Source organism: Oncorhynchus mykiss, chromosome 22 (genome assembly GCF_013265735.2).
Source record: "Oncorhynchus mykiss isolate Arlee chromosome 22, USDA_OmykA_1.1, whole genome shotgun sequence".
NCBI lineage: Eukaryota > Metazoa > Chordata > Actinopteri > Salmoniformes > Salmonidae > Oncorhynchus > Oncorhynchus mykiss.
This window is the reverse complement of record NC_048586.1, coordinates 31,295,373-31,317,616: the sequence shown is the minus strand read 5'-3', so window position 1 is coordinate 31,317,616 and position 22,244 is coordinate 31,295,373. Positions and strand designations below refer to the sequence as shown.

The following is a 22,244-nucleotide window of genomic DNA, read 5'->3' as shown; positions in this document are numbered from 1 at the left end:
CGTTGGCTGGCCCCTCTCCACAGTGCCGTGAACCCCTCCACTGTCCAGGCTTCCCACAGAGGAGAGGGCTCACACACATACCCAATTACCGCCACTTACCACTCCGCCCTGCTCCTCCAGATCAGCGCAGGATAAAAGTTTTACTGCTCTTAGGTTCCCAGTTCCCAGCACACTTCAGACAGAAGGGAAAAGTGGCTAGTTATTTACAAAATGTTCCTAATGCTCGGTCAGGGTGTGAAAAAGCGTTTTACCACTTGTTGCGCCATAGTTTTTTAACCCTGCCATGTTGGATCAGATCTGCCCACTCCACACCAAGTTATCTACGTAGAAATACGGAAAGGTTAGGCATTAGGGAAAACAATACAGCCATTGTTGAACGTTGTTGAAGAGTCGCCCAAACTCCCTGGAGTCCATGTAGCTAACAGTAACAGGGATAATCTGCTGTTGTAAATAGGACTTTAAGTACATTTGATTGATTGATCCCTATTATTCCAATCTTAACTGTTGGATCTGCCAGTCAAATATCAAATTCCTGGACATGATAAATTCCCTCTCTGCATCCCTGTCAGTGAAATATAAAGAATTCTTCATCATGCCTTTGATTGATTGATTGACCGATCCTGTTTTGTTCCTTCTCTAGGTCTATCGTGGGGATGACCATGTATAACCAGGCGACCCAGGAGATAGCCAAACCATCTGAGCTGCTGACCAGTGTCAGGGCTTACATGACTGTGCTCCAGAGCATAGAGAACTATGTTCAGATAGATATCACCAGGGTGTTCAACAACGTGCTGCTGCAGCAGACACAACATCTGGACAGTCACGGAGAACCAACCATCACTAGCCTCTACACCAACTGGTGAGCCCTTAACCCTAACCCCTTAACCCTCTTAACTCCTTACCCTCTTAACTCCTTACCCTCTTAACTCCTTACCCTCTTAACTCCTTACCCCCCATAACTCCTTACCCCCCCCCCCCATAACTCCTTACCCCCCATAACTCCTCACCCCACCAAAACTCTTTAACCCCCTGAACTCTTTGACCCCCCCCTTAACTATTTAACCCCTAAACCCCCTTAACTCTTTAACCCCCTTAACTCCCAAACTATTTAACCCCTGCACTCTTTAACCCCCTTAACCCAAACCCACCATCACCAGCCTCTACACCAACTGGCACAAGCAATACATTCACAAAACAATACAAATGTCCTCTTTCTGCCTGTCTATGAATAACAGATTTAGGCCTTGATTCAAACAAACGCAAATAAATGTCCTGTGCACTGCGATTGAGTTTGAAAGGGGATTTCTGCTTGAGCCAACATCCTCGGTGAACCATCAATCAATCCAATTTATTTATGAAGCCCTTTTTACATCAGCTGATGTCACAAAGTGCTGTACAGAAACCCAGCCTAAACCCCGAAACATCAAGTAATGCAGGTGTAGAAGTACAGTGGCTAGGAAAGCCTAGGAAGAAACCAGGCTATGAGGGGTGGCCAGTCCTCTTCTGGCTGTGCCGGGTGGAGATTATAACAGAACATGGCCAAGATGTTCAAATGTTCATAGATGACCAGCAGGGTCAAATAATAATAATCACAGTGGTTGTAGAGGGTTCAACAGGTCAGCACCTCAGGACTAAATGTCAGTTGGCTTTTCATAGCCGATCATTCAGAGTATCTCTACCGCTCCTGCTGTCTCTAGAGAGTTTAAAACAGCAGGTTTGGGACAGGTAGTACGTCCGGTGAACAGGTCAGGGTTCCATAACCGCAGGCGGAACAGCTGAAACTGGAGCAGCAACACGACCAGGTGGACTGGGGACAGCAAGGAGTCATCAGGCCAGGTAGTCCTGAGGCATGGTCCTAGGGCTCAGGTCCTCCAAGAGAGAGAAAGAAAGAAAAAGAGAGAGAAAGATAGCATACTTAAATTCACACAGGACACCGGATAAGAATGGAGATATACTCCAAGAATATAACAGACTGACCCTAGCCCCCCGACACAAACTATTGCAGCATAAATACTGGTGGCTGAGACAGGAGGTGTCAGGAGACACTGTGGCCCTGTGTGACGATACCCCCAGACAGTGCCAAACAGGCAGGATATAACCCCACCCACTTTGCCAAAGCAAAGCTCCCACACCACTTGAGGGATATCTCCAACCATCAACGTACCATCCTGAGACAAGGATGAGTATAGCCCACGAAGATCTCCCCCACGGCATAACCCAAGGGGGGGGGGGGGGGGGGGGGCGCTAACCCAGACAGGAAGATCACGTCAGTGACTCAACCCACTCAAGTGACGCACCCCTCCTAGGGATGGCATGAAAGAGCACCAGTAAGCCAGTGACTCTGCCCCTGTAATAGGGTTTGAGGCAGGGAATCCCAGTGGAGAGAGGGGAACCGGCCAGGCAGAGACAGCAAGGGCGGTTCGTTGCTCCAGTGCCTTTCCGTTCACCTTCACACTCCTGGGCCAGAATACACCCAATCATAGGACCTACTGAAGAGATGAGTTTTCAATACAGACTTAAAGGTTGAGACCGAGTCTGAGTCTCTCACATGGATAGGCAGACCATTCCATACAAATTTTAGCTCTATAGGAGAAAGCCTTGCCTCCAGTTGTTTGCTTAGAAATTCTAGGGACAATAAGGAGGCCTGTGTCTTCTGAGCGTAGCGAACGTGTAGGTACAGTGCCTTGCGAAAGTATTCGGCCCCCTTGAACTTTGCGACCTTTTGCCACATTTCAGGCTTCAAACATAAAGATATAAAACTGTATTTTTTTGTGAAGAATCAACAACAAGTGGGACACAATCATGAAGTGGAACGACATTTATTGGATATTTCAAACTTTTTTAACAAATCAAAAACTGAAAAATTGGGCGTGCAAAATTATTCAGACCCTTTACTTTCAGTGCAGCAAACTCTCTCCAGAAGTTCAGTGAGGATCTCTGAATGATCCAATGTTGACCTAAATGACTAATGATGATAAATACAATCCACCTGTGTGTAATCAAGTCTCCGTATAAATGCACCTGCACTGTGATAGTCTCAGAGGTCCGTTAAAAGCACAGAGCGCATCATGAAGAACAAGGAACACACCAGGCAGGTCCGAGATACTGTTGTGAAGAAGTTTAAAGCCGGATTTGGATACAAAAAGATTTCCCAAGCTTTAAACATCCCAAGGAGCACTGTGCAAGCGATAATATTGAAATGGAAGGAGTATCAGACCACTGCAAATCTACCAAGACCTGGCCGTCCCTTTAAACTTTCAGCTCATACAAGGAGAAGACTGATCAGAGATGCAGCCAAGAGGCCCATGATCACTCTGGATGAACTGCAGAGATCTACAGCTGAGGTGGGAGACTCTGTCCATAGGACAACAATCAGTCGTATATTGCACAAATCTGGCCTTTATGGAAGAGTGGCAAGAAGAAAGCCATTTCTTAAAGATATCCATAAAAAGTGTTGTTTAAAGTTTGCCACAAGCCACCTGGGAGACACACCAAACATGTGGAAGAAGGTGCTCTGGTCAGATGAAACCAAAATGTAACTTTTTGGCAACAATGCAAAACGTTATGTTTGGCGTAAAAGCAACACAGCTGAACACACCATCCCCACTGTCAAACATGGTGGTGGCAGCATCATGGTTTGGGCCTGCTTTTCTTCAGCAGGGACAGGGAAGATGGTTAAAATTGATGGGAAGATGGATGGTGCCAAATACAGGACCATTCTGGAAGAAAACCTGATGGAGTCTGCAAAAGACCTGAGACTGGGACGGAGATTTGTCTTCCAACAAGACAATGATCCAAAACATAAAGCAAAATCTACAATGGAATGGTTCAAAAATAAACATATCCAGGTGTTAGAATGGCCAAGTCAAAGTCCAGACCTGAATCCAATCGAGAATCTGTGGAAAGAACTGAAAACTGCTGTTCACAAACGTTCTCCATCCAACCTCACTGAGCTCGAGCTGTTTTGCAAGGAGGAATGGGAAAAAAGTTCAGTCTCTCGATGTGCAAAACTGATAGAGACATATCTCAAGCGACTTACAGCTGTAATCGCAGCAAAAGGTGGCGCTACAAAGTATTAACTTAAGGGGGCTGAATAATTTTGCACGCCCAATTTTTCAGTTTTTGATTTGTTAAAAAAGTTTGAAATATCCAATAAATGTCGTTCCACTTCATGATTGTGTCCCACTTGTTGTCGATTCTTCACAAAAAAATACAGTTTTATATCTTTATGTTTGAAGCCTGAAATGTGGCAAAAGGTCGCAAAGTTCAAGGGGGCCGAATACTTTCGCAAGGCACTGTATGTACGGCAGGACCAAATCGGAGAGATGTTTAGGAGCAAGCCCATGTAATGCTTTGTAGGTTAGCAGTAAAACCTTGAAATCAAATGTTATTTGTCACATACACGTGGTTAGCAAATGTTAATGCGAGTATAGTGAAATGCTTGTGCTTCTAGTTCCGACTATGCAGTATTAACCAACGAGTAATCTAACCTAACAATTGCACAACAGCTACCTTATACACACACAAGTGTAAAGGGATGAAGAATATGTACATAAATATAAATGAATGACATATGAATGAGTGATGGTACAGAACGGCATAGGCAAGATGCAGTAGATGGTATCGAGTACAGTATATACATATGAGATGAGTAATGTAGGGTATGTAAACATTATATTAAGTGGCATTGTTTAAAGTGGTTAGTGATACATTTTTTACATGTATGGCAGCAGCCACTCAATGTTAGTGGTGGCTGTTTAACAGTCTGATGGCCTTGAGATAGAAGCGGTTTTTCAGTCTCTCGGTCCCTGCTTTGATGCACCTGTACTGACCTCGCCTTCTGGATGATAGCGGGTTGAACAGGCAGTGGCTCGGGTGGTTGTTGTCCTTGATGATCTTTATGGCCTTCCTGTGACATCGGGTGGTGTAGGTGTCCTGGAGGGCAGGTAGTTTGCCCCCGGTGATGCGTGGTGCAGACCTCACTACCCTCTGGAGAGCCTTACGGTTGTGGGCGGAGCAGTTGCCGTACCAGGCGGTGATACAGCCCGACAGGATGCTCTCGATTGTGCATCTGTAAAAGTTTGAGTGCTTTTGGTGACAAGCCGAATTTCTTCAGCCTCCTGCGCCTTCTTCACAACGCTGTCTGTGTGGGTGGACCAATTCAGTTTGTCCGTGATGTGTATGCCGAGGAACTTACAACTTTATACCCTCTCCACTACTGTCCTGTCGATGTGGATAGGGGAGTGCTCCCTCTGCTGTTTCCTGAAGTCCACGATCATCTCTTTTGTTTTGTTGACGTTGAGTGTGAGGTTATTTTCCTGATGACACCCTCTGAGGGCCCTCACCTCCTCCCTGTAGGCCGTCTCGTCGTTGTTGGTAATCAAGCCTACCACTGTAGTGTCGTCTGCAAACTTGATGATTGAGTTGGAGGCGTGAATGGCCACGCAGTCGTGGGTGAACAGGGAGTACAGGATCAGCATGGTGGAGATGTTGTTACCTACCCTCACCACCTGGGGGCGGCCCGTCAGGAAGTCCAGTACCCATTTGCACAGGGCGGGGTCGAGACCCAGGGTCTCAAGCTTAATAACGGGTTTGGAGGGTACTATGTTGTTAAATTCTGAGCTGTAGTCGATGAACAGCATTCTCACATAGGTATTCCTCTTGTCCAGATGGGTTAGGGCAGTGTGGTTGCGATTGCGTCGTCTGTGGACCTTTTGGGTCGGTTAATCAAATTGGAGTGGGTCTAGGGTGTCAGGTAGGGTGGAGGTGATATGGTCCTTGACTAATCACTCAAAGCATTTCATGATGACGGAAGTGAGTGCTACGGGGCGGTAGTCGTTTAGCTCAGTTACCTTAGCTTTCTTGGGAACAGGAACAACGGTGGCCCTCTTGAAGCATGTGGGAACAGCAGACTGGGATAAGGATTAATTGAAATCAGCTCTTGCCTTAACAGGACAACAGTGTAGAGAGGCTTGCACTGGAGTAATATGATCAAATATTTTGGTTCTAGTCAAGATTCTAGCAGCCATATTTAGCACTGAAGTTCATTTATAGCTTTATCTAGGTAGCCTGAAAATAGAGCATTGCAGTAGTCTAACCTAGAAGTGACAAAAGCAAGTTTATAATTTTTGCAATGTAACTTAGATGGAAAAAAGCTGTCCTTTAAACAGTCTTGATATGTTCGTCCAAAGAGAGATCAGGGTCCAGCAGAGGTCCTTCACAGTTTTATTTAGAGACGACTGTACCACAATTGTCAGATTCAACAGAAGATATCTTTGTTTCTTGGGACCTAGAACTAGCATCTCTGTTTTGTCCGAGTTTAAAAGTAGAACATTTGCTGCCATCCACTTCCTTATGTCTGAAACACAGGCTTCCAGGGAGGGCAATTTTGGAGTTTCACCATGTTTCATCGAAATGTACAGATGTGTGTCTTCCGCATAGCAGTGAAAGTTAACATTATGTTTCCGAATGACATCCCCTATAGGTAAAATATATAGTGAAAACAATAGTGGTCCTAAAACGGAGCCTTGAGGAACACCGAAATGTACAGTTGATTTGTCAGAGGACAAACCATCCACAGAGACAAACTGATATCTTTCCGACAGATAAGATCTAAACCAGGCCAGAACTTGTCCGTGTAGACCAATTTGGGTTTCCAATCTCTCCAAAAGAATGTGGTGATCGATGGTATCAAAAGCAGCACTAAGGTCTAGGAGCACGAGGACAGATGCAGAGCCTTGGTCTGACGCCATTAAAAGGTCATTTACCACCTTCACAAGTGCAGTTTCAGTGCTATGATGGGGTCTAAAACCAGACTGAAGCATTTCGTATACATTCTTTGTCTTCAGGAAGGCAGTGAACGTGATCTCTGTGAACATCTGAGAAATTGATTGGAATCCCAGCCTTGATCATGCCTTCCATTCAATGACGCAGACCATACATTCTCTCTGTACTTCAGGTATCTGGAGACCTTACTGCGCCAAGTAAGTAACGGACACATTGCTTACTTCCCAGCCATGAAGGCTTTTGTCAACCTGCCTACGGAGAACGAGCTCACCTTCAATGCAGAGGAATATTCTGATATCTCAGGTAAGCTTCATTAGTTATATTGTCCTTTTAGACACCAATAGACATTCATGTTACTGAGAGTGAGTCTGATGATTTACTATCTAGCATATTTAAACATGGCTTTTTTATAGCAATAGCAGTGTTGGATGACACAAGGAATCACTGACAAAACATTACCGTCTTATGTCGGAAGGATTGGGATAAAACAAAAAAAGCATGTATGTTCGACATTTGTGGACGATGAAGCACCTTAAGTATACAGATGATGTATACAGAAGAAGACATCTTGTGTTGGTTTAAAACAGAACGGCAAATTTCCGTTGGACATTTATTGGACAATAAAGTCATCTTCTTCTCCTCTTCTCAGAAATGCGGTCCCTGTCAGAGCTGCTGGGGCCCTATGGGATGAAGTTCCTCAGTGAGAGTCTCATGTGGCATATCTCCTCCCAGGTGGCCGAGCTCAAGGTGAGGGGTCATGGAGGTCAGAGGTTACAGGTTGAGGACCAGAGGTAATCCAGGGTTAACTCAGGGCAGGCTGGGTCATGTTCATTAGGGCACTGGGCCATAGCAACAAAAAAAATATACATATATTTTTTTATTGGTCCAAATAGTCCCATGCCAGTTTAGGACCACATTGTTCCGTTTGGTCCCTAATGAACGCGACCCTGGTTTCTCGCTTCTCTAATTCCTAGTGTGCTCCAAAAGGAGACCCTGTGCCCTATATCAGTGGTGTCAAACTCATTTGGCCGCGGGCTGCAATCGGTCTTCAATGAAGTCCGGAGGGCTGCACTGAATGTTTTAAATATTTCATTGCCAGTGTGCTGGACAGTCAGTAAATTGTATGAATGTAGGTCCATTATCATTTCTACATAGTTTTGATTTGGTTATACTAATTTTAAAGTATATCAATTTGTTTTATTATTATTTATTTTTTACTCAAACCGGGCTGGTTTGGACCTGTATGTTTGACACCCCTGCTCTATATATTGTACTACTTTTGACCTAGGCCCTATGGCGGTCTCCTATGGGATCTGGTCAAAAGTAGTGCACTATATAGGGAGTAGGGTGCCATTTGAGATACTGCCTTGTATGAGCCAATAGAGGTTAGAGGCTCTTTCCAGAAGCAGAGTTTTTTTCCCCCTGGAAACAGAACCAGACCCACAGCGGAGCAAATTTGTTTGTTTCTTCATTATTCGTTAATGAGGTGTTTCCCAGAGAAGAGCAGAGGCAGTGGGGGTTTCTGCTAACCTCTTACTGCTGACTGACTGTCGATGGATCAGGTTCCCTACCCTCACTGAATTTTGGGTAACTAATAAGAATTCTGTTTAAAAAAAGAGGACCACGGAATTCTGTATGGTCAGCAAAATCTTTTTGATTAGTTCTTACACTGAACAAAAATATTAACTCAATATGCAACAATTTCAAAGATTTTACTGAGTTACAGTTCATATAAGTATATCAGTCAATTGAAATAAATCCATGAATCTATGAATTTCACATGACTTGGTGGTGGTTGGTCACAGATGTGTTAAAAAAAAAGGTAGAGGCATGGATCAGAAAACCAGTCAGTATCTGGAGTGGCTACCATTTGCTGGATATTGGCGGGAACTGAAACACGCTATCGTACACAGCAATCCAGAGCATCCCAAACATGCTCAATTGGTGACATGTCTGGTGAGTATGCAGGCCATGGAAGAACGGGGCCATTTTCAGCTTCCAGGAGTTGTGTACAGATCCTTGCGACATGGGGCCGTGCATTATAATGCGGAAACTTGAGGTGATGGCGGATGAATGGCACTACAATGGGCCTCAGGATCACGTCACGGTATCCCTTGTGCATTCAAATTGCCATTGTTAAAATACAATTGTGTTTGTTGTCCATAGCTTATGTCTGCCCATAAAATAACCTCCAGTTATTAGCATCCAGTAAACCATAGCATCCAGTAAACCACTTGCCGCCACGACATCATACACACTGTCTGCCATCTGCCCAGTAAAGTTGAAACCGGGTTTCTTTCGTGAAGATCACACTTCTCCAGCGTGCCAGTGGCCATCGAAGGTGAGCATTTTCCCACTGAAGTCGTTTACAGCGCCGATCTGCAGTCAGGTCAAGACCCTGGTGAGGACAACGAGCACGCAGATGAGCTTCCATGAGATGGTTTCTGACAGTTTGTGCAGAGATTCTTCAATTGTGCAAACCCACAGTTTCATCAGCTGTCTGGGTGGCTGGTCTCAGACGATCCCGCAGGTGAAGAAGCCGGATGTGGAGGTCCTGGGCTGGCATTGTTACACGTGGTCTGTGCTTGTGAGACCGGTTAAATGTACTGCCAAATTCTTTAAAATTTTGGAGGCGGCTTATGGTAGAGAGATGAACATTAAATTATCTGGAAACAGCTCTGGTGGACATTCCTGAAGTCAGCATGCCAATTACACACTCCCTCAAAACTAGACACATCTGTGGCATTGTGTTTCGTGACAAAACTGCACATTTTAGTGGCCTTTTGTCCCCAGCACAAGGTGCACCTGTGTAATGATCATGCTGCTTAATTAGCAACACCTGTCAGGCGAATGGATTATCTTTGCAAAGGAGAAATGCTCACTAACAGGGATGTAAACAAATTTGGGCACCACATTTTTTGAGAAATATTTTTTTTATGCGTATGGAACATTTCTGAGATCTTTTATTTCAGCTCATTAAACATGGGACCAACACTTTACATGTTGTGTTTATATTTTTGTTCTGTATATTAGACTGGGACAAAATGGGTTCATGGTAAGTGTTAGGAAAGCAGCTAGCCAGCCTGTTGATAAACCTACATCAGAACCAAAGTCACTTCTAATAGACGTACTGTACATACGTAGACCTCTGCGTTCCGTGGCTTGTTATTTGGTTCGTGTTGCACTTTAGAGCTGCAAAATCTCTTTGATTCGATTTAGTGTAACTGGAATGAAAAGGTACTATGGTTAGGCACAAAATCATTCCTTATAGATATATACTGCCGTTCAAAAGTTTGTGGTCACTTAGAAATGTCCTTGTTTTTGAAAGAAAAGCACATTTTTTGTCCATTAAAATAACATGAAATTCATCAGAAATACATGTAGACTTAGATTATTGTAGCTGGAAACTTTTTTTTATGGAATATCTACATAGGCGTACAGAGGCCCATTATGAGCAACCATCACTCCTGTGTTCCAATGGCATGTTGTGTTAGCTAATCCAATCGTTTTAAAAGGCTAATTGATCATTTGCAATTATGTTAGCACAGCTGAAAACTGTTGTGCTGATTTTAAAGAATCAATAAAACTGGCCTTCTTTAGACTAGTTGAGGAACTGGAGCATATGTATTTGTGGGTTCGATTACAGGCTCAAAATGGCCAGAAACAAATAACTTTCTTCTGAAACTCATCAGTCTATTCTTGTTCTGAGAAATGAAGGCTATTCCATGCGAGATATTGTTAAGAAACTGAAGATCTCGTACAGCGCTGTGTACTACTCCCTTCACAGAAAATTATAAACTTGGATAAGTTAATACAACATGCCATTGGAACACAGGAGTGATGGTTGCTGATAATGGGCCTCTGAACGCCTATGTAGATATTCCATTAAAAATCATCCGTTTCCAGCTACGATAGTCATTTACAACATTAACAATGTCGACACCGTATTTCTGATCAAGTTCATGTTATTTTAATGGACAAAAGCAATTTTTTTTCTTTCAAAAACACGGACATTTCTAAGTGACCACAAACCTTTGAACGGTAGTGTGCATTACATGACACTAATGTCTTTGTTAGTGTTGCAAAACTGTTTTAGAAGAGTTGTTGTTGGAATGTCATTTATCTAAAGAATGATTATCAATGTTAAATTATTTTAGCGCAGCAGACTGACAAAATATCATGCATGTTTTTTCAAACCGGTCTTTGGATTGTAATATAATTGGTGGTTTGTTTAGTCCCTAGAGCACACATTGGTGTGTTAACGTAGCTCTGGTATAGATTTATGATTCTCTAACATGCAAACGTTTCCATCCACAAATAAAATTGTTTTGGTATCTGATTCACAATCAGATGTAGGAATTAAGCATTGGTTTTATTCAGTCTGTGCACACCGAGTCGTGGTCATCAAGTTACTTTTTTGGCGAATCATCTCAAAGTAAACTGAAGGAGTGGATGACGTGAGGCATTGCAAGCGGCACACATGACTGTCTCAACATTTCAAAAACAATCCTTTGGCTCGTTGCTCCAAGACACCCATCACAGACAATTCTACGCCTCTAATTGTTTTTGATTGTGTCCCAAATGGCACTCAATTCCCTGCATGGTGTTCTTCGGCTTGCAAGCCTCCCCCTTTTTCCTCCAAACATAACGATGGTCATTATGGCCAAACAGTTTTATTTTGTTTCATCAGACCAGAGGACATTTCTTCAGATCTTTGTCCCCATGTGCAGTTGCAAACTGTAGTCTGGCTTTTATATGGTGGTTTTGGAGCAGTGGCTTCTTTCTTGCTGAGCAGCCTTTCAGGTCATGTCGATATAGGACTTGTTTTAATGTGGATATAGATACTTTGGTACCTGCTTCCTCCAGCACCTTCATAAGGTTGTTTTACTGTGCTGTTCTGGGATTGATTTTCACTTTTTGCACCAAAGTACGTTCATCTCTAGGAGACAGAGCGCGTCTCCTTCCTGAGCGGTATGACGGCTGCGTGGTCCCATGGTGTTTATACTTGCGTACTATTGTTTGTACAGATGAACATGGTACCTTCCTGCATTTGGAGATTGCTCCCAAGGATGACCCAGACTTGTGGAGGTCTACAAAAATAAAAATCTGAGGTCTTGGCTGATTTCTTTTGATTTTCCAATGATGTCAAGCATAGAGGCACTGAGTTTGAAGGTAGGCCTTGAAATACATCCACAGGTACACCTCCAATTGACTCAAATGATGTCAATTAGCCTGTCAGAAGCTTCTAAAGCCATGACATCATTTTCTGGAATTTTCCGATCTGTTTAAAGTCACAGTCAATTTAGTGTATGTAAACGTCTGACCCACTGGAATTGTAATACAGTGAATTATAAGTGAAATAATTTGTCTGTAAGCAATTGTTGGAAAAATTACTTGTGTCATGCACACCGTAGATCTTGAAGTTAGAAGTTTACATAAAGCCAAATACATTTAAACTCACTCAACCTAGTAAAAATCCCTGTCTTGGGGGGGTCAGGGGTCTGCCAGAGTGGCATGAGCTGATCACGCGCGCTCACGTGAGAGTTAGCTGCGTTCCATCGCATTTCTACAGACAAAGGAATTTTCCTGTTGAAACATTATTGAAGATTTATGATAAAAACATCCTAAAGATTGATTCTATACTTCGTTTGACAGTTCTATGAACTGTAATATGACTTTTCGTCTGAACTTCCGCCTGGACTTGCCCGCGCCTCGTGAGTTTGGATTGTTTACTAAACGCGTGAAAAAAAAGGAGGTATTTGGACATAAATGATGGACTTAATCGAACAAATCAAACATTTATTGTAGAACTGGGATTCCTGGGAGTGCATTCTGATGAAGATCATTAAAGGTAAGTGAATATTTAGAATGCTATTTCTGACTTCTGTTGACTCCACAACATGGTGGATATCTGTATGGCTTGTTTTGTTGTCTGAGCACTGTACTCAGATTATTGCATGGTGTGCTTTTTCGGATAAAGCTTTTTTTAAATCTGACACAGCGGTTGCATTAAGGAGAAGTTTATCTAAAGTTCCATGCATAACACTTGTATTTTCATCAACATTTATGATGAGTATTTCTGTAAATTGATGTGGCTCTCTGTAAAATCACCGGATGTTTTGGAAGCAAAACATTACTGAACGTAACACGCCAATGTAAACTGAGATTTTTGGATATAAATATGAACTTTATCGAACAAAACATACATGTATTGTGAAACATGAAGTCCTATGAGTGTCATCTGATGAAGATCATCAAAAAATTAATCACTAACCTATCTCTATTTCTGCTTTTTGTGACTCCTCTCTTTGGCTGGAAAAATGGCTTTGTTTTTCTGTGACTAGGTACTGACCTAACATAATAGTTTGGTGTGCTTTCGTAGTAAAGCCTTTTTGAAATTGGACACTGTGGTGGGATTAACAACAAGTTTATCTTTAAAATGGCGTAAAATACTTGTATGTTTGAGGAATTTGAATTATGAGATTTCTGTTGTTTTGAATGTGGTGCCCTGCACTTTCACTGGCTGTTGTCATATCGATCCTGTTAACGGGATCTAAGCCATAAGAAGTTTTAATCAATTTTAGAATAAGGCTGTAACAAATTGTGGAAAAAGTGAACGTTTTAATACTTTCCAAATGCACTGTATATATACTATATATCTCCCTATTTCTCTTCCTTCCTCTTTCCCTCTCTCTTTCCCTCACATTCCTACTCCTCTCCCTGTCTCCCTCAACTCATTCTTCAGAAACTGGTGGTGGACAACGTTGAGGTTTTGACCCAGATGAGGACCAGCTTTGACAAGCCTGGAGAAATGGCTGCTCTGTTCAAGAAGCTCTCATGTGGGTACTCTGTCTGTATTTCTACTGGCCTGGTCAGTCTTACTGTGCCAGACAGACACTAGGCTCAGTGCTGCCAAGGGCCAAATAAGCAACAAATACATGATACATTCTCCCATAAATATAACTGTTATGCGTACGGACCTTTGGTTATGGCTGCTGAAGGGCAAAAGTGACGTAACATAACATCTAAATCTTATTTGCATACCAGTAAAATGACTAGAGACATGTCAGTTGTCTGTGAGGCTCACATGTTTTTTGTCTTGGTGTTACAGCAGTCGACAGTGTTCTGAAACGGATGACCATCATCGGTGTTATCCTCTCATTCCGATCACTGGCTCAGGAGGCACTCCGAGATGTAAGTCGGCTCTTTTGAATTGTAGGACCCCTGTAGCAATATAAAAAAGATATATTATACTGATAATAATACTGCTATAGCTCATAGAAACACATTCATGAATGGCAAAACAGAGAGTAAAAAAAGATATCATAACAAATAAGGTTTTAAAGTGTCTGTCCTATATCTAGGAGATATTCAAAAGCTCAGAAATTATTTTTTTTAGATGTTAACCCATATTTAACCCCATTTTTGGTAGGGGTACCAAACTACTTCCATTAATTTATTTTTACCAGTACAAGGTTACCTTCAGATGAGTCCTGTGACACTTGTGGGGGTCGTAGAGCAAAACGGGGAACACCATCTTGTTTGTGAGAATCTCCCCTTTCCATGTTGAGTCATATTAGTTTGTAGTCCAAACAGTTCAGAAGCTACAGACAGTAGTTGGCACATTGGCGGTACCGACTTCAGACGTGTCCCGTGGGCAGTGGTGTAAAGTACTTAAATACTTTTAAGTACTACTTAAGTAGTTTTTTTTGTATCTGTACTTTACTTTTTATATTTTTGACAACTTTTACTTTTACTCCACTGTAAAGTACTTAAATAATTTTAAGTACTACTTAAGTAGTTTTTTTTGTATCTGTACTTTTTATATTTTTGACAACTTTTACTTTTACTCCACTGTAAAGTACTTAAATACTTTTAAGTACTACTTAAGTAGTTTTTTTTGTATCTGTACTTTTTATATTTTTGACAACTTTTACTTTTACTCCACTGTAAAGTACTTAAATACTTTTAAGTACTACTTAAGTAGTTTTTTTTGTATCTGTACTTTACTTTTTATATTTTTGACAACTTTTACTTTTACTCCACTGTAAAGTACTTAAATACTTTTAAGTACTACTTAAGTAGTTTTTTTGTATCTGTACTTTACTTTTTATATTTTTGACAACTTTTACTTTTACTCCACTACATTCATTTACTACATTCATAAAGAAAATCATGTACTTTTTGCTCCTTACATTTTACCTGACACCCAATAGTACTCGTTACATTTTTTATGCTTAACAGGATAGGAAAATTGTCTAATTCATGCAGTTATCAAGAGAATGTCCTTGGTCATCCCTACTGCCTCTGATCTGGCAGACTCACTAAACACAAATGCTTCGTTTCTAAATTGATTGGCATCATATATTGACACAATTGAGTACACAATTATCTTGATTTCTCATATCATATGCTTATTTATTTTTATTTTACCTTTATTTAACTAGGCAAGTCAGTTATGAACAAATTCTTATTTACAATGACGGACTAGTGGGTTAACTGCCTGTTCAGGGGCAGAACGACAGATTTGTACCTTGTCAGCTCGGGGATTTGAACTTGCAACCTTCCGGTTACTAGTCTTCCGGTTACGCTCTAACCACTAGGCTATCCTGCCGCCCCTGTGCTGAAGTTGGTTAAATCAACTATTTCTGGCTTAGTATTGAGGTAACACATTATCTTCTTCTTGTCAACAGGTGTTGTCGTGCCACATCCCATTCCTGGTGAGCTCAGTGGAGGACTTCAAGGATCACATTCCCAGAGAGACCGACATGAAGGTGAGACACAGTAGGACCTTTAATTGATGCTTCATGAGGTCAAAGTTGTGGGTTCAGTTCGCATAAGGATCACATACACTGTACTGTAAATTGCTTTCGATTAAAGCATCTGCTAAGTGGCATATATTATTCATATTATTAATATGATATATAAATGGCTGTTGTGTTTGAAGCTGACTGACTCTCTGATGTCCTGTATGTTGATCATCAGGTGGCCATGAATGTGTATGAGCTGTCCTCTGCAGCAGGCCTGCCCTGTGAGATAGACCCTGCCTTAGTGGTGGCCCTCTCCTCCCAGAAGTCAGGTAAGATAGGACACTCCATACACTGCTTCATCACACAGCTGATACATGGAGGTCCATTTCTCTGTACGCACCATTGAGGTCTCTATGATTGTGTATTCCATGAAATTATTGTTGAATAATGACTAACTGTAACAAGAACACATGTGAACTAGTTTGCTGCACATCTTGGATTTAGTCAATCGGCCATTTACAATTTACATTTTGAATTAATGGATATGTTTAGCTGTTGAGCTGAAATGACGATGGCTATCATATGCATCATAACCTGAGTTACATGTGCAAACACTGTGTATAGGGATGACTGATTCGCTGTTGAAATCTCAGAGTTTGAAAGTAAATCTGTTAATAATGGCAAAGAGAGCGAGAGTTGGACAAGCATTAGAACTACATTCCCCACTGAGGTCATGTATCAAACTAATGTTTTCATAAATTAAAATGAAATACATGTCCTGTAAATTTTTCATAATCGCAACAGATATGCCATGCTTTGTTCAGGTAATGTTTTAACACCCCAGCACCCCTGAGGGACGTGTTACTTAACAGGACATGTTGATGCTTATACACACTGGTATTAGTTTGTCAAGTCATGTAGCCTGCAGCCATATCCACAAAGTGCTGTCCATTCCATATGTGCGTCCCTTCACTTTTTCCACATTTTGTTACGTTACAGCCTTATTCTAAAATGTATTAAATTTTTAAAAATCCTCATCAATCTACACACAATACCCCATAATGACAGGTTTTTTGAAATGTTTGCAAAATTATATATCAACAACTTGGAGTCCACCTGTGGTAAATTAAATTGATTGGACATGATTTGGAAAGGCACACACCTGTCTATATAAGGTCCCACAGTTGACAGTGCATGTCAGAGTAAAAACCAAGCCATGAGGTAGAAGGAATTGTCCGTAGAGCTCCGAGACAGGATTGAGTGGAGGCACAGATCTGGGGAAGGGTACCAAAAAATATCATAAGCACTGAAGGTCCCCAAGAACACAGTAGCCTCCATCAATCTTAAATGGAAGAAGTTTGGAACCACCACGACTCTTCCTAGAGCTGGCCGCCCGGGCCAAACTGACCAATCGGGGGAGAAGGGCCTTTGTCAGGGACGTGACCAAGAACCCAATGGTGACTCTGACAGAGCTCCAGAGTTCCTATGTGGAGATGGGAGAACCTTCCAGAAGGACAACCATTGCTGCAGCATTCCACCAATCAGGCCTTTATGGTAGAATGGCCAGACGTAAGCCACTCCTCAGTAAAAGGCACTTGACAGCCCGCTTTGAGTTTGTCAAAAGGCACTTAAAGGACTCTCAGGCCATGAGAAACAAGATTCTCTGGTCTGATGAATCCAAGATTGAGCTCTTTGGCCTGAATGCCAAGTGTCACATCTGGAGAAGCAGGGTGGGGGCAGCATCATGCTGTGGGGATGTTTTTCAGTGGCAGGGACTGGGAAACGACTCATGATCGAGGGAAAGATGAACGGAGCAAAGTACAGAGAGATCGTTGATGAAAACCTGCTCCAGAGAACTCAGGCCCTCAAACTGGGGTGAAGGTTCACCTTCCAACAGCACAATGACCCTAAGCACATAGCCAAGACAATGCAGGAGTGGCTTCGGGACAAGTCTCTGAATGTCCTTGAGTGGCCCAGCCAGAGCCTGGAATTGAACCCGATCAAACATCTCTGGAGTGACCTGAAAATAGCTGTGCAGCGACGCTCCCGATCCAACCTGACAGAGCTTGAGAGGATCAGCAGAGAAGAATGGGAGAAACTCTCCAAATACAGGTGTGCCAAGTCTTTAGCGTCATACCCAAGAAGATGTGAGGCTTTAATAGCTGCCAAAGGTGCTTCAACAAAGTACAAAGTAAACGGTCAAAAAGGGGAAAATAACTATTTAATCGATTTTAGAAATAGGCTGTAATTTAACAAAATGTGGAAAAAGTCAAGGGGTCTTAATACTTTCCGAATGCACTCTATGTCCCAAATGTTACCCTATTCCCAGAGATTCCTCTGTTTGCATCCCAAATGGCACCCTGTCCCCTGTATAGGTGTCTGGTCAAAAGTAGTGCACTATATAGGGAATAGGGTGCCATTTGGGACGAAACCACTGGCTCTCCTCAAGTTCCCAGCCTCTCTCTGTTGCTCTAAGGAAAATACTCAATAACATTGCTTTAACTCTGTCAGAGCCATTAAGAGCCCTGCAGGCCGTTTGGCCAGCGAAGACATTTCTATTATGCCCCTGCTGTTCTTATACAAACCTCTGTTTAATATCAAAATAGTTATCAACCCTCAACTTCATCCCCTAGGATGCAAATGGTAGTGCACTACTTTTGACCAGGGCCTTAGGGAGACCCATAAGGGTCTGGTCAAAAGTAGTGCAATATAGAGAATAGGATGCCATTTGGGAGGCACTCCTACCCCGTGCTGGGTCCACATAGTTGAATCATCTCCCAGTGTTGTCCTGTTAATATAAATTACAGCTAATTACAGAGCCTTATTGCAGTTTGTCTTGGCTAGAGGGTCTTCGTGTTCAGATAATATCCAAATTGGATCTCCCCGATTTCCCCCAAACTGCTATTTTTTTATATATATTTTTCTCTATGTCATGATGCCAAGATAAAGTCGTGCTGTTAAGCTGTCATGGTGATGGTTTGTTAACAGACATTTCCTTTCTTTGGTAACAGAGAACATCAGTCCTGAGGAGGAGTACAAGATAGCGTGCCTGCTGATGGTGTTTGTGGCGGTCTCTATGCCCACCTTGGCAAGCAACGTCATGTCCCAGTATAGCCCTGCTATTGAAGGTACCTGTTTTTAGATACATGAAGTAAATGTTCTATGTACATTTTAAGTCTATTTGTTGTTATACTTGTTATGGTTCCTTCATAATAGTCCTTTGTTAAAAGTGCTGTGACATACAGTAAGTAATAAGATGTCTTAAGGACATTTTATGTTCAGTTGTTGTTCCATGTATATGGATTGATGTGGTTTAGTCTCAAGTTAACATTGTAGAAAGATATAGTAGATAGTTTTACCCGCAGTGTTTAACGACATAGTCGATACACTAATATCTACTTGTCTGTCATCCTTTCACAGGTCACTGCAACAACATCCACTGTCTGGCTAAAGCCATAAACCAGATCGCTGCAGCTTTATTCACCATCCACAAGGGCAGCATCGAGGACCGCCTCAAAGAGTTCCTCGCAGTACGTTTTATAGTGGTAGTCCGTTTAGTTTATACCACACATTTCTCTCCACCCTTTCTTATTATTTATTATAAGCAGCTCTCTCCTTTCATCTGTTTCCTATTTAATATCTCTGGTGGGTTTTTCAAAATGCTAGCGAGTGTATGCTAAATGGCACACTTCCCTATATAGTGCACTTCTTTTGACCCGTGAATAGGGTGCTATTTGGGACAGAGCCAAGGTCGTGTAAGAATTTATTTCACACAGCGTGTTAAAATATGTAATGCTGTCTCCAGTCTGATACCATGTGAGATGCATCCCAAGCCCCATCCTCTTTGAAACCCTGCAGTGTTTAGTTCAAATCCAAGAGGCAAGGTTAGAGTGGTAGACTTTAAATGTCTGGTAACATTGTGCTTTAAATGTCTAGTAACATTGTGCTTTAAATGTCTGGTAACATTGTGCTTTAAATGTCTGGTAACATTGTGCTTTAAATATCTGGTAACATTGTGCTTGAAATGTCTGGTAACATTGTGCTTTAAATGTCTAGTAACATTGTGAAAGTGATAGAAGAGACACGAGTGCTTCTATACATTTAGGACCGGTTTCCCCAGACACAGATAAATATTGCAGGACTAAAAGTTTGAATTGCTGTTTAGTTCAGAAATAGGATGTACCTGTGTCTGGGAAACCGGCCCTCGGTGTGAGAGTTGTTATCTGTGTCTGGGAAACCGGCCCTCGGTGTGAGAGTTGTTATCTGTGTCTGGGAAACCGGCCCTCGGTGTGAGAGTTGTTTTCTGTGTCTGGGAAACCGGCCCTCGGTGTGAGAGTTGTTATCTGTGTCTGGGAAACCGGCCCTCGGTGTGAGAGTTGTTTTCGCCGGTGCAGCTTGGTGACTTGGAGAAACATTGTGAAAAGACACCATGCTTCTTTCAGTGTTAAAGTTTACATTTGACATTTGAGTCATTTAGAAGACAATCTTATCCAGAGTAACTTACAGGAGCATTTAGGGTTAAGTGCATTGCTCAAGGGAACATCAACATTTTGATTACTGGCACAACACTCTTAACCGCTAAGCTATATGCCGCCCCATTTTGAAGTTGTTCTTTAAGCTTCTAGTTCTTTACCATTCTTCTACACAGTCAGTTGAAACTGATTGAAACTGTTCTCTCTCCCGTGCAGCTTGCCTCCTCCAGTTTGCTGAAGATCGGCCAGGAGACTGACAAAACCACAACAAGGAACAGAGAATCTGTCTACTTGCTCCTGGATATGGTGAGTCACATACTGTATGCATGAGTCCCAAATGGCATCCTATTCCCTATATAGTGCACTACTATATAGGGCCCTATAGGCCATGGTCAAAAGTAGTGCAGTATATAGGGAATAGGGTGCCATTTGGGATGCAGATTAATGTTATATTTTAACCCTTTATTTAACCAGGAAGTCCCATTTAGGTCAGAAGAAATGTTTCCCAAAGGAGACCTGGAAAATTAATTTAGGAGAGAGTCCTATACTAAAAATTTATGACACTATATCAAACCGAATGACTAAGAGTTGCAGTTTTATAAAGTTAGGCTTACTATAAATAAGGATTACAATAGTCCAAGTAGATTGGCGTTTTACTGTATACTGTAGCACTTGAACTTTGAACTTGACATGCATTATGACTAAGCTAGCCATCATCTAACACATTGTCACATCATCTAATTATCATCTAGCCATCATCTAACTAACACATGTAATATACCAGTTGGTTCCAAGGTCAACATTTTCACTAGCATTGGCCAGCACAAAGTAGAAGGAAAAGGAAGAGAATCGCATAACCTCTTTCTACTGGAAAATGAGCCGAGCATTATTTTCTTTGGAAAATGAACAGAGCACTATTTTCTTTCTGACTGTATTGAAAATTACATATGCAGTCATGCATACACATGTATGGTCTTTTGATCAGAGATGCTTACTCATTGGTCTGGAGATTTGCTTTCCTTTGAAGAATAATCTACAGGAGGGAGGTTGTTGAATAGAAAGACAACTGTAATGGAAAGAAGGAAGAATCAGCCACAGTCTTTATCCTGCATTGGACCTGGCATAGGATAGAACACACACACTCACACACACACACACCCTTCTGCCTAATCCATGGGGCTACTCTGCCCCGATAACATAGAGAACAAGGCAAGATCACAAAAGTGTGATTAAACTTAATCTGCATCCCAAATGGCACCCTATTCCCTATATAGCACACTACTTTTGACCAGAGCCGTATGTGGGCCCTGGTCAAAAGTTGTGCACTTATATAGGGAATAGGGTGCCATTTGGGATGCAACCTATGTGTAACTTTGTTCACACAGTGTTTATTTTGGGTTGTATCCTTATCCATCCATGTGTTTTCTCTACCAGATTGTGCAGGAGTCCCCATTCCTGACCATGGACCTTCTGGAGTCTTGCTTCCCCTATGTGCTGCTCCGTAACGCATACCACGCCGTCTACAAGCAGAGTGTGCCTTCCTCCACCTGAGAGCCCTGAGAGGAGGTGAAAAGAAGATAGAGAGGAGGAGGTGGAGAGGCTAGAGAGGAGGAGGAAGAGGAGAGGCTAGAGAGGAGGAGGAGGAGAGACTAGAGAGGAGGAGGAGGAGGAGAGGCTAGAGAGGAGGAGGAGGAGAGGCTAGAGAGGAGGAGGAAGAGGAGAGGCTAGAGAGGAGGAGGAGGAGAGGCTAGAGAGGAGGAGGAAGAGGAGAGGCTAGAGAGGAGGAGGAGGAGAGGCTAGAGAGGAGGAGGAGGAGAGGCTAGAGAGGAGGAGGAGAGGCTGGAGAGGAGGAGGAGGAAGAGGAGAGGCTGGAGAGGAGGAGGAAGAGGAGAGGCTGGAGAGGAGGAGGAAGAGGAGAGGCTGGAGAGGAAGAGGAGAGGCTAGAGAGGAGGGGGAGGAGAGGCTAGCGAGAGAGGAAAGGTGAGAGAGAGAGAGAGGCAGGGAGGCTAGCGAGAGAGAGAGGCAGGGAGGCTAGCGAGAGAGAGAGGCAGGGAGGCTAGCGAGAGAGAGAGGCAGGGAGGCTAGCGAGAGAGAGAGAGGCAGGGAGGCTAGCGAGAGAGAGAGAGGCAGGGAGGCTAGCGAGAGAGAGAGGCAGGGAGGCTAGCGAGAGAGAGAGGCAGGGTGGCTAGCAGAGAGAGAGAGGCAGGCAGGGAGGCTCCCTGCCTAGCGAGAGAAA

General features: G+C 42.6%; 1 protein-coding gene across 8 annotated transcripts in view; it reads left to right on the top strand.

Moving 5' to 3' along the window:
* The window catches only part of LOC110501754 (nck-associated protein 1), a 67,792-nt gene extending 46,075 nt beyond the window's left edge, over nt 1-21,717 (top strand). For 7 of the 8 annotated variants that reach the window (XM_036959118.1, XM_036959120.1, XM_036959117.1 and 4 more), the window contains 11 exons: nt 641-859; nt 6,959-7,089; nt 7,436-7,533; nt 13,532-13,625; nt 13,898-13,980; nt 15,480-15,560; nt 15,772-15,865; nt 18,548-18,664; nt 18,957-19,066; nt 20,225-20,314; nt 21,443-21,667. In XM_036959118.1, coding sequence (XP_036815013.1) covers nt 641-859; nt 6,959-7,089; nt 7,436-7,533; nt 13,532-13,625; nt 13,898-13,980; nt 15,480-15,560; nt 15,772-15,865; nt 18,548-18,664; nt 18,957-19,066; nt 20,225-20,314; nt 21,443-21,559 — 1,234 coding nt within the window. In that variant the 3' untranslated portion in view covers nt 21,560-21,667. The other variant, XM_036959114.1, reaches the window with a different exon arrangement.
* The last annotated feature ends 527 nt before the right edge of the window (nt 21,718-22,244 follow it).